This window comes from Piliocolobus tephrosceles, chromosome 8 (assembly GCF_002776525.5).
Source record: "Piliocolobus tephrosceles isolate RC106 chromosome 8, ASM277652v3, whole genome shotgun sequence".
Lineage (NCBI taxonomy): Eukaryota > Metazoa > Chordata > Mammalia > Primates > Cercopithecidae > Piliocolobus > Piliocolobus tephrosceles.
The window spans coordinates 68,267,804-68,280,444 of record NC_045441.1 but is presented as its reverse complement, the minus strand read 5'-3'; the positions used below and the strand labels follow the sequence as shown (position 1 = coordinate 68,280,444).

The 12,641-nt window shown below is 37.7% G+C and overlaps 1 protein-coding gene across 2 annotated transcripts in view; it reads left to right on the top strand.

The window, feature by feature from the left end:
- Positions 1 to 12,641, top strand: part of ARL4A (ADP ribosylation factor like GTPase 4A) — a 73,801-nt gene that overhangs the window by 41,791 nt on the left and 19,369 nt on the right. Inside the window, exon 4 of one of the 2 annotated variants that reach the window (XM_023225683.2) lies at positions 2,074 to 2,191. The exons of the other annotated variant lie outside the window; for it this stretch is intronic. Coding sequence (XP_023081451.1) covers positions 2,074 to 2,141 — 68 coding nt within the window. The 3' untranslated portion in view covers positions 2,142 to 2,191. Of the gene's footprint in view, positions 1 to 2,073; positions 2,192 to 12,641 lie in introns of those variants that run through there. 2 annotated transcript variants of the gene reach the window in all.

Below are 12,641 nucleotides of genomic sequence, written 5' to 3'. Positions count from 1 at the left end.
AAAAAAAAAAAAAAAAAAAAAAAAGAAAATTTGAGGTCTATGGTATTGATGTTATCAAGACTCCTTAGATCATTTTAAATTTGCTTCCTTATTTTTTTTTTTTTTTAAAAGATGGGGTCTCCCTTTGTTGTCCAGGCAGGAGTGCAGTGATGCAATCATTGCTTTCTGTAGCCTTGAACTCCTGGGCTCAAGCGATTCTCCTGCCTCAGGCGCCTGAGTAGCTTGGACTACCGGCATATGTCACCATGCCCAGAAACTTCTTGTCTTTTAATTGCAAAGAGAATCTTTACCTTTTTCTTTGTGACTTCAAGCAGGTCATCAGATTGTCAATAGCTGCACCTTTGCTCATTTTGATGCTTATTCACCCTTTACCCCCATAGCTACTCCCACACAGCTGAAATAAGTGGGTAATTTATTAGAACCCAGCCTCTTAATTAGTTATACACCTTTAACATTGGCTTGAATCTCGGAGGCCCATCCCAGCACCCACATTGCTTCCAAGATTTTCAGCCTAGTGTAGTAGCTATAAATAGCTCATTTCTATCTACACTTTAGTTTCCAAAAAAAAAAGAAAAGAAAAAGAAAGAAATGTTGCTGTAGTTAGAGTCAGAAGAAGAGTTTGTTGAAGAAGTAGAGTTTGTTGAAGTTGTTAATTCTGGTAATAACTGCTAACCAGCTACTAGATAGAAAATATGAAGACAGAAAAATTGAACCCTAGGTCACCATTACTTCACACAGTCCCTCTGTGCCTCTGACATTAGCTCTTCCCCCAGGATATACATAGTAAATAATGATTTTACATATTGCAATTTATTGAGTGTATAATATATGCAGCAAGCTATCTCAAATCCTCTAATTATGTATTTTTGAAATGAAGAAACTGCCTGTCAGGTTAGGTTTGGTTAAATAATCTGTCTAGAGTCCCTCATACAGTAAATTGTGGGGTCTGGTGTTTCTTCCTAACTGTAGGGACTGTTTTCTTTCCAGGGTGCCTCACTGCTTTTATCCTTAAATGATTTACTTTAAATCATTGAAAGCAGATCAGCTTTGTATCCAAGTGGCTGATTTTAAAAATGACCCATCACTTTTCGTATCTGCTGCAGCTCCCCCAACCCCTCCTCATGCCCAGCTAGCATCAGTGGATTCCTCTTTGGTCGGCTTTTTCCACTACTCCACACCTCCCTCCACCTATTGGGAAGGTGGCCTTCCTTGAAGGTATCATGTCATCAAAGTACTGCTTGCATTAAGTCATAAGTCTGCTTAGAGTTGCCTTTGTTCAGAACAAAATAGTCAATTTTTGTACATAGTATAAAAAGAGAGAAGGTCTTGACCAAAACTATCTCCCTAGAAATTTCATCAATAGAAATTTGCTCCTTTGGCTTTACAAGTCACTTAAAACTGTTTAATTTGCCTGAAAAGGTTGACACTTGTTGCCACTATTTAGCTTAAACTGAACATTTTCGTCAACAGTTTTCCTTCTACCAATAAGCTGAGATCAGTTTTCTTGAGTAAATGTAAGTTTTAATGCAGGATGGGGTAGGATGGAGTGAATGAGAAAGGGAAGATGGGTGGATGTGGGCTTTAAGGTATTAATGAAGTTCAGTTTTAGAGTAGAGTCCAAAGGGAGAGCAGTTCTAGAACTCATGCTATTCTCTTGTAAAAACTGGAACTGCCAGAGATAGACAGAATCTGCTAGCTGCTCCAGAGGAGGTAACACAAAACACAAGGAATGTGGCTATGGCTCAGTCTTAGAGAGAAGATGCGTCCCAGTTTTGTTAAGCGCAACTAACTACTGAACCCTGGAAAAGTGATATTTCATGCTTGTCTTCAGCCACAAGTTTTTCCTTAGTGAAAACACTTCCAAGTATATTTTGTCTCATTCATTCTAAGTCCTACTTATGTTTTGGAGAGAAATTATTAGGTTGCATGCTACAAACTCCCACACAACCTGCTTTGGGAATTTTCTTGTAAGCACCCTGGGGACTCTGATGAAAGAAAAGTGCAGCACATGTAGCTGGCCTCACGCGAACTGGACATTTGTCGGGAAGTGACTCTGTTTTTCTCCCTCCCTAGGATTACATGATTTTTTGTTCCAGCTACTCTACGTGTGTCTGCTGTATTCTTCGGTCTCTGGAGACTAATTTCTTATAAACATTTCCATATAGGAAGCGTAAAAGAACAAAAATTAGTGGTAAGTTGGAGTGTTATAGGACTTGTACAGAAGCTGCGAGTAGACTGTTTTAAATTAGACTGTGTATTAATTTGGGATGGATTGTAGAGGGTTTCAGCTACCACTGACACACCATCACACATCCCCATGAATTTGGCCTGTCTGTGAAAATCCTGGCAGATGATTCAATGTGGCCTTTCAGTGTCTCAATTCCAAATTCCTAGACCAGAGAATAGTTGCTCAGCTTCAATCTTTCATCAGTGCTCAACCTATTATTAATATTCCCCTCCTCTTCCAGCATAGTGTTTCAGCCCAAATCAAGAAAGATGCAAGTGAACAGCTTTCTATATATAACAGAGAAACTTGAAGCTCTGTACTGTCCCAGATGTTATCTTATCACCTTGGTATTTCTTTTTCGTACATGGGAACAACAAAGCATGTATCCTGACTTAGCGTGGAAAGTAAAATAAAAGCACCCATTGGTAATAGCCTTCCTCAAATCCCCTGAACCAGACATCTCCCATTTCCTTTGCCTAAGCTCATTTCCTGACAGCCAGCCGTCTGCCTTTCAGGACTCTTTAATTGTAGTTTACTAAAAAACAAGCAGCTATGTACACTCCCTCTTCACTTGCTGACATCGTCTTTGGAAGGTGATTTCTTAGACTTTTCATCTATGTGAATTCTTTGATATGATTAAATCTTATACACACACGCACACAAACACCATGAATGTAGTTTAAAGAATAACTGCTCATAAAACTTTAAAAAGTCTAGAAATTGTAAGCAAAATTAAAACCCTTTTTATTTTCAGGTTTTTTAAATTATTTTATTTTGAGACAGTTTCGCTCTTGTCGCCCAGGCTGGAGTGCAATGGCGCAATCTTGGCTCACTGCAGCCTCCGCCTCCAGGGTTCAACTGATTCTCCTGCCTCAGCCTCCAGAGTAGTTGGAATTATAGGCACAAGCCACCTCACCGGCTAATTTTTGTATTTTTAGTAGAGATGGGGTTTCACCACGTTGGCCAGGCTGGTCTCGAACTCCTGACCTTGTGATCTGCCCACCTCGGCCTCCCAAAGAATGGGATTGCAGGCATGAGCCACCGCGCCCGGCCCAAACTGACTTTTTTATTTTTGGTCATTTTAAAATTTGAGTGTACTCATAAGGCTGTAAATTTATTGGTGATACTTCTGACAGTTTATTACGATACAATTTGAGATGCTGGGCTTCTTCCATTTTTCCTTTCTTTCTTTGCCATGTTGTCTATTTCAATCATTTACCTAAACTTATTTCTTATAACATAAAAGACTGTATCCAGACCTCACTTTTTTGGATTTCCTCTTCTAAATAAAGTAAGACTACACTCCAGCCCCTCTTCCCCACTACCACCCCACTCCCGCCCCACTATCTTCCGTTTGCAGTTTAGGCCAAAATGTGTGTGATCATTAAAAACAAAAACAAAACTAAACCACGCAAGCAGGCTGCAGCTCTGGCTGGGTTCCAGGTTTCCATTAGCCGGACAATGGGTGGCCCCAGCCCAGCCAACAGGCAGCATGAGTGTTGTGGGAGGAAGCCTATCTTGCCCTCTTTGGGTATCAGGCTGCCTGAGCGGGGTCTAAGGCAGGTTGAAGATCGGAATGGGGTAAACAGATTGTTTTGCAAATAGTTGGTAATAAATGTTTAGCATGTCCTGTACTACTTATATTTGCCTTAAAAATCAATTAAATTTGGTAGGGTGCATTTAATATTCTATTTTACAAGTTTAGTTTTTTCCTCTTAGAATAGTTTAAGTAAAATTGCAACCAATTTTGGAATAACTACAGGAGATCAAGAAATAGCTTAGCAGAAAGCTATAAATAGATATATTCTTTTAGTTTATTTCTTATTTCCAAAAGACTTAGCAGTATACCTGGGATTATAGTCTAAAGACTAAAACAAATAAAACAATTAAAAAATGCAAGGATTAGCATTTCGTTGCATTAAAAAAGCAACTACTGCATTCTATATTTGGATTTTGAATCTCTCAGCAATTTTGTTATTACTCTGTAGGAAATTACCAAAAGCAAAGAGGACATCTGATAAATGTACAAGCCTGAAGTTATATTTTTGAGGGGACATTTTAATTTAAAAAACAACACATGGAAAACTCTTTAGTTTACTAAGCACTTTGACGTATGTTATTTCAGCTACTCCTCCAAATAACCCACACGGTCTCTAGAAGGTACAATCCATGAAGACAGGGATCTTGGCTAACTAATCATGGCATTCAAAGACCCCCCTGGAGAAAACCTCTGAGTTCCACTGAACTGTAATGTGCCAAGGTTGTGTTGGTACTTCACATACAGAATTTCATCTCATAACAGCACTTCCCAACTACTCTCTCTTCACCCTAAATTGGGAACTTTTATTTTTAGTTTTTGAGACAGAGTCTCACTCTGCTGCCCAGGCTGGAGTGCAGTGGTGTGATCTCAACTCACTGCAACCTCTGCCTCCCAGGTTCAAGTGATTCTCCTGCCTCAGCCTCCCAAGTAGCTGGGATTACAGGCACCTGCCACCATGCCCAGCTAATTTTTGTATTTTTAGTAGAGACAGGGTTTCACTGTGTTGGCCAGGCTGGTCTCGAACTCCTGACCTCGTGATCCGCCCGCCTTGGCCTCCCAAAGTGCTGGGATTACAAGTGTGAGCCACCGCACCTGGCCAACTGGGAATTTTTAAAATCAAATTTTATAGAAGAGTAAACTGAAGTTCCTATAAGACCTACCCATTCTTAGCAAACTTTTTTTTTCTTTTTTACTCAAAGCCACCATAGCACAAAAATTATATGCTTAAAGTTGTGCAGCTTCTAATTGACAGATCTAGGACATCTATCCATATGTTATGTCTCTAGCTACAGTCCTCTTTCCACCAAATGTCACCTGTTATTGTAATTTTTTTTAATCCATCATTATGCAAACACTGAAGAACAGGGAGACATCATAAGCCTGGGCTAGAATAGACAGTTAGCTAAGTTGTGGAATGAACCTAAGTGTCCATCAAGAAATGAATAAAGAAAATGTAGCACGTATGCACAAATGGAAAACAACTATTCACGCTTAATAAGAGACAAATTCTGTCATTTACAACAACAGGGATGTACATGAAGTACATTATGCTCAGTGAAGTAAGCCAGGCACAGGAAGAGAAATACCACATGGTCTCACCTCCATGTGTAATCTGAAACAATGAAACTCATAGAAACAGAGAGTGGAATGGTAGTTAACAGAAGCTGGGGGCTGGTGGGAATGGGGAAATACCGCTCAAATAATACAGTGTTTCAGTTAGGAGGAATAAATGTTTGATATGATGGATATGTTAATTAGCTTGATTCAATCATTCCACATGGTATCATAGCATCACTTTGTAGCTCATAAATATATACAATTATAGATCGTCAACATTCAATCAAATCAAATAAAAAGAATTTAGGGTTTGCTTCAGGAGGTTGACAAGGGTTTTGAAGGAAGGCTCACAATCCCTCCCAGTCAGATTAAAGAGGGTAGAAAGTAGTATACATCCCCCAAATTGTCATGGCTAGCAGCAAAGTAGAAAAACAGGATCCAGATTTTCAGGATCTCTGTGTTTTTTTGTTCATGCCTGCCCCACATTTCTTTCCCTTTTGGGGAAATACCTATTTTTTTAAGGTCCACTCCTTTGTCACCCTCCTCGTTCCTCATCTTCTCACCCTTTAAAGGGTTAGTTTTGGTCTCAACCTTTAGAGAAAGGTAGCGCATACTGGCTTCTTGAGCTTAGAGCAAAAGGTTAGCATCTAGGGAGACTGATTCAGAGTTCACATGTACCGACAATATATGCTGACTTGGATATTTTGGGTTTCAGTTTAAGGAGATGTCCTGCAAACTTTACACAAACACCCATTCTAGGTTATTTCTATCAAGTGAACTTGAGTCAGGCAGGGGAGGGCAGTGCTGATACACCACGAGGAAAACAGCATGCATAGGGCAAAGCAGACTCTGTTGGAAGTAAACAGGATATGGGTGACCTGGGAAAAAATCCCCAAAACAGCATAAATTTTTAGGCACATATCTCACTAAGCTTTGAACTTACAAAGACAAAAGCTGGGTTGCCCTTTAAGAAGAAGAAAAAAGGAATACTCTTGTTTTCTTCTCCATACTTGTTTCTAAAGGAAATATATTGATTGAAAAATCTCAAAATCCTTACTGTGAGATAATTTTTCTTCTTTTTTCTATTTCATATTTTCTATTTGTTTATAGTTTAACATGTTGCATTCTGCATATAAATTTGATCTAAAATCCTGATTTTATATTTTTGATTTGAAAAACTCTCTAATTGTAGTTGAATTCACAAAGATTTTTAAAGTAAAATAAAGTAGTGAATGAAAAATTCAAAAGAAAAAAAAATTTCTTTTGGCTTTCACTTAGAACATGTGGTTTCTTTATCAAAGGATGACAGGTTCTCCAGCCACACCCAGGAAGTCTCTTAAAAATATTGATAAAACTGTCACTGCAGACGTATTCTTGGGTAAAAGAAAATAAACACATTACTAATGTTCAAAACCTATTTGGTGGAAAAAATATTTTCTCTAAGTACGTGGTGAAGCAAAATGTTAGAAAATGTGTATACATTAATGCATTGATATGAACTTTAAAAAATCACCATAACCCTTTAGCTTCTAATTTTGTTCAACTTCACTAAATGAACTTCTGTGAGATATTTGAATTTTCACAAGTAGATTAATTGGGTAGAGAAGTTTATAGACTTCAATTTAGTGAAATGAAAAGGTTATTAAGGTATATATAATTATTCCAACAAGTATTTTGAAGCATTTACTATGACTAGATTATAAAGCATGTACAGCTTACAAATAAATTCACCTCTAAATTCACCTACAGCTGAATTCAAATTCAAGGCTGATTTTGAAGAAAACGTTTGAATTCAACAGAAAAGCTGATTAGAAGCAGGTTATTAACTATTATTTTCTAATTTTAAGACAAAAGGAGTACATGAATCCAGCTTGCAGAGTTCATATTTTCCAATTGATTTATAGGCCTATTTATACTCTTCTTCTTTTTATTTTTTTTGAGACAGGGTCTTGCTCTATTGCCCAGGCCTGTGTGCAGTGGTGCAGTCATAGCTCACTGCAACCTCCCGGGCTCAAGAGATTCTCTAGCTTCAGCCTCCTGAGTAGCTGAGACTACAGGCGTGCACCACCTTGGCCAGCTAATTTTTTTAAAAAATTTTTAGTAGAGATGAGATCTCATTATATTGGTCAGGCTGGTCTCAAACTCCTGGACTCAAGTTATCCTTCTGCCTCAGCCTCCCAAAGCACTGGGTTTACAGGTGTGAGCCACCATGCCTCACTGCCTACCTAGAATCTTAAATTTCTTCAATTAAATATTTTCCCTAACTTTTTGACTCAGATGCTGTGTTAGTCTGGGTGCTTCAGAGAAACAGAACCAATAGCACGTGTGTGTGTGTGTGTGTGTGTGTGTGTGTGTGTGTGTGTGTGTGTGTATTTATTCTACCTAACTAGAAATTTATTTATATTTAATTAGTATTTATTTGGCTTATATGACTGTAGAGGCTGCTAAATCCAAAATTTGCAGGGCAGGCCAGCTGTCTGGAAACCCAGGGAAGGGTTATTACAGTACAAGTCCAGTGTTGAGGCAGTTGCTTCTTTCTTGTGGGACTCGTTTGTTTTCCCTTAAAGCCTTCAACTAATTAGATGATACCCACTACATTATGGAGCATAATCAGCTTTGCTCAAAATCTACTGGTTTAAATGTTAATCTCATTAAAAAAAGAAACTTCACAGCAATATCTATACTGGTATTTGACCAAATATCCGAGTATTGTGGCCTAGCCAAGTTAACCATCGGAGTTGGCAATTATAAAACTACTCCTTTAGTCTCTGAGGTTAGATATTCAAGTTAGATTCTATGAAGAAATAATATATCAACACTATAAAGGGAATGGAGAAATTTTCCATGGGTTCTGCGGCAGATAATATGAGTTGCCTGCTTAATAGAGTTGCTAGATTTAGTAAATAAAAATACAAGATGAGCCAGGCGCGGTGTCTCACACCTGTAATCCCAGCACTTTGGGAGGCCTAGGCGGGCGGATCACCTGAGGTTGGGAATTCATAACTAGCCTGACCAATATGGAGAAAGCCCGTCTCTACTAAAAATACAAAATTAGCTGGGTGTGGTGGTGCATGTCTGTGATCCCAGCTACTCAGGAGGCTGAGGCAGGAGAATCACTTGAACCCGGGAGGTGGAGCTTGTGGTAAGACGAGATCGCGCCATTGCACTCCAGCCTGGGCAACAAGAGTGAAACTCTGTCTCAAAAAAGCAAAAACAAAAACAAAAACAAACACGATGCTTAGCTAAATTTGAATTTCAGATAAACAATAAATGTTTTGGTATAACTATGTCTCACATGTTGTATGGGGTATATTTACATTAAAAATTTTACCTGTTTATGTGAAATTCAAATTTAGCTGCATGTCCTATATTATATCTGGAAAACTTACCCCTTTGTATTTAGTACCAAATTTTTTTTGGAGATGGGTGCATCTTGCCCAATCTAAATTAGTGTCCCAGCCCCCAGTTAGGTTGGTGGTTGGACACGTAGTTGTGGCCAATGAAATATAATTAGAAGTCAAATGATTGACTTTCATTTTCACTTTTTGATCTTTGCGCTTTCTTACTTCTTTATGTAAGAAAGCAAATATGGTATGTGGAGGAGGTAAAGCCATTTTGTGACCTGGAAGATGAGGGGCACATTTTAAAAATGGCAGAAAGAAAGAGACAGAGCCTGGCTTCATGATGAGACCTTGAATTGATTCACCAGCCCTGGATTGCCTGCTTTAAAAATTTCCTGTTATGTGAAACATAAACCTTTATTTGCTTAGGCCACTGTAGTTATGTTTCTTTTACATGAAACTGCACAGAAAACTAAAAATTGTAATTTCCATGAGTCTTTTGCAGTCAAATTCAGAAAATACCTTAGTTTACTTCTGGAATATATAGCTTCTTTTCCAATCTTCTAGTCTATGAAAACAACCTTTTCTACTTTCTCATTCCTGAGTGAATTGGGGTGTAAAATTGTCTGTACAGCCAGTCTGAGGAAATGATAGTTTTTTTTTTCCTTCTGCATTTTATGTACTTGTGCTCATAAATATGTGCTGCAGCAAGAGTTAATTTTGTCAACTACCAAAATAAGAGAATGGTTTGCATTTTATAATAACCTTGGAAGCAAAAAAGGGGTTCCCTTTGGATATTCCCTAAACAATGTCTTTACATTCTGTTCCAAATTGTGTTGCTCTTTATCAGAACAAGTTAATAATTTAAGAAACAAGAAAATAATCAGCTACTTTTCCAAGAGATATAGTGTAAAAGTAGACATGGTCTAATTCAGTGGGATTTAGCAGTCCATGAGGATGTTCTTGGAATATAAGGGGAAAAAGGGCATTTTTAATTAGTTCTAGTAAATCAAGTAATAGCCACAAGTAAATTAAGTACTCGAGTAATACAAGTAAACGTGGAAAAAACAAATACAGGACTTTCTGTATCTGAAAAAATAATGCAGCTCTCTCATGAGAGCCAATGCAGTTTAGATTTATCAGGCACAAAATAAATTTAGTATACTTTCAAAGGTACTTTAAGAATCACAATATCTCTTGAAGTCTTTACTGTTCACATATCCCTGGCCCTTCTGTTCACTTCAAAGGAATTTGTGAATTGCAAGAGCTGTTTGTGTAATAAAGGATTATATCTGATCCATTGAGAACACTGTACAGGTAGAGAACATAGTGCTTGATTTTTATATTACTGAATAAAGAAAACTGGAAATCACTTACGTCTTTTGGTTACAACCGAGCCATTCAACCTTTCCGAATCTTAATTTATCAGCACAAAAAATAACAATGATTATAAACATCAATTCCTAAAGAATGTTGAAATGAATAACATGAAAGAATGAATACCTTGAGAAAAAAAATCTTCTATCATTTGTTTCATGATTGCTTTTCAGGATACAAAAACATTTCTTTAGTGAATAAACCCATATTTGACAATAGTAAGTATATGAGTTGATCACTGAAAGGAAATGTATGAAAAGAAGAATGTTTTAAAAATAATGTTTTTTAAGATAATGTATACTGACCATTATTTTACTTATAAATTACCCCATTATTATGTACAGCTTATAAAATTTTAGAAAACCCGCCAGGCGCTGTGGCTCACGCCTGTAATCCCAGCACTTTGGGATGCCGAGGCGGGTGGATCACAAGGTCAGGAGATTGAGACCATTCTGGTTGACATGCCACCACACCCGGCTAATTTTTTTTTATTTTTAGTAGACGGAATTTCACCATGTTAGCCAGGATGGTCTCGATGTCCTCACCTTGTGATTCGCCTGCCTCAGTCTCCAAAAGTTCTGTGATTATAGGCATGAGCCACGCTCCTGGCCAACTAGAATATATTTTTATACTACTTATACTACAAATATATTTTAGTATATAGTAAAAAATGTATTTTTAGGGTTGGGCGCGGTGGCTCACACCTGTAATCCCAGCACTTTGGGATGCCGAGGCGGGTGGATCACAAGTTCAGGAGATGGAGACCATCCTGGCTAACACGGTGAAACCCTGTCTCTACTAAAAATACAAAAAAAAAAAAAAATAGCCAAGAGTGGTGGCAGGCACCTGTAGTCCCAGCTACTTGGGAGGCTGAGGCAGGAGAATGGCGTGAACCCAGGAGGCAGAGCTTGCAGTGAGCCGAGACTGCACCACTGCACCCCAGCCTGGGTGACAGAATGATACTCCGTCTCAAAAAAAAAAAAAAAAAAAGTGTTTTTAGTGTATTTACTAAATATATATTTAGTATAAGTTAAATAAATTTAGTATATTTATTTAATTTATTACTAAATTAATTTATACTAAAAATTTTGGTATAAATTAAATAAATATATATTTATATGTTATACACAAATACATAGATATTTTATATCTGTATTATAAAATTTTAGTGTAAATTAAATAAATTTAGTATACTATTTATACTAAAAGTATTTTTATACTATTTTATAGTATGAAAATACAAGGATGTAAAGCAGAGATTGATGTTCCCCATATTCTTTTTTTTTGAGACAGAGACTCCTTCTGTTGCCAGGCTGGAGTACAGTGGCGCGATCTTGGCTCACTATAACCTCTGCCCCCCCGGGTTCAAGCCATTCTCCTGCCTCAGCCTCCTGAGTAGCTGGGACTACAGACCGCAGCGCCATGCCCAGCTAATTTGTGTATTTTTATTAGAGACAGGGTTTCCCCATGTTGGCCAGGAAGGTCTCCATCTCTTGATTTCGTGTTCTGCGCGCCTCAACCTCCCAAAGTGCTGGGATTACAGCCATGAGTCACTGCGCCAGGCTGGTGTTCCCTATATTCTTTTAAAATTGTATGTGTATACTTATATACTCACTTACTTATATATATATAAAAATAGAGAAAAATAACAAAATAAGCTCCTAATAAGAAACTCCTAAAAGCAGGAGTGGGGAGATGGAAAAACTTCCCTGGCACTTCTTTTTGTCACATCACATTTAGTCTAATTTCTGATCCTCAGGGACATGCCTTAGGGCTACAGTGGCAATTGGCACCTGTACCTTTACCAATCATCTGATCAGAGTAAGCAGTTCCAACTGGTGCATGGAGCAGTTTGCCAGCTACCTCCTATTACCAAGGCAAAGGGTTCATGTTGGAGTTTTCTTTCTTTTTATGAGCGCCAGAATTTATTCTGATTTATGCTTGTTTGAGCTGTGTACTCCTGTCTAAACGCTGTCTTAGATATTAATTTTAATTCAATTTTCCCTGTATCTAAATGCAGTTATTCAAACTGAGAAATGATGTTTAGAAAAGTATTAGTCCATGTTCACTTTTATACAATGAAGTACACTGAATACCAAGGCATAGATGTATTTGAGAATAATTTGAAAGTTGAAATCCTGATTGGCATCTACCCAGAAAATTCAGCTAATCAGAAAATTACAATTCCTAAGCATTTCACAAATTAGAATTTTTGTGATAAAAGATCAATATAATTATACTCAGTATAATTTAATTTTATTTACAAATAGAGCATTATCTTCCCATGCTTTTAAATAATCATGGTATAGATGCAACTAAAAACTGGTCTGGACTCCCTCAGTTACTACCAGAAGTTAATGCCACCCAGCGTCCATGTCACACCACCCTCAACATGATCCAGTCTCCCACCCCCTACCTCCCATCATCTTTCCACTGTGCTCACCATTGTGCCTTTCCACAAAAGGAAAATCTCCATTATGCTTATTTGTGTTTTCTTTTCCTGCCTTATGGGACATCAGATTCCCACCATTTTCCTTCTGATCCACTTGTTGCCCCTTTGTGATTTTTTTTTTTTTTTTTTTTTTTTTTTTTTTTTTTT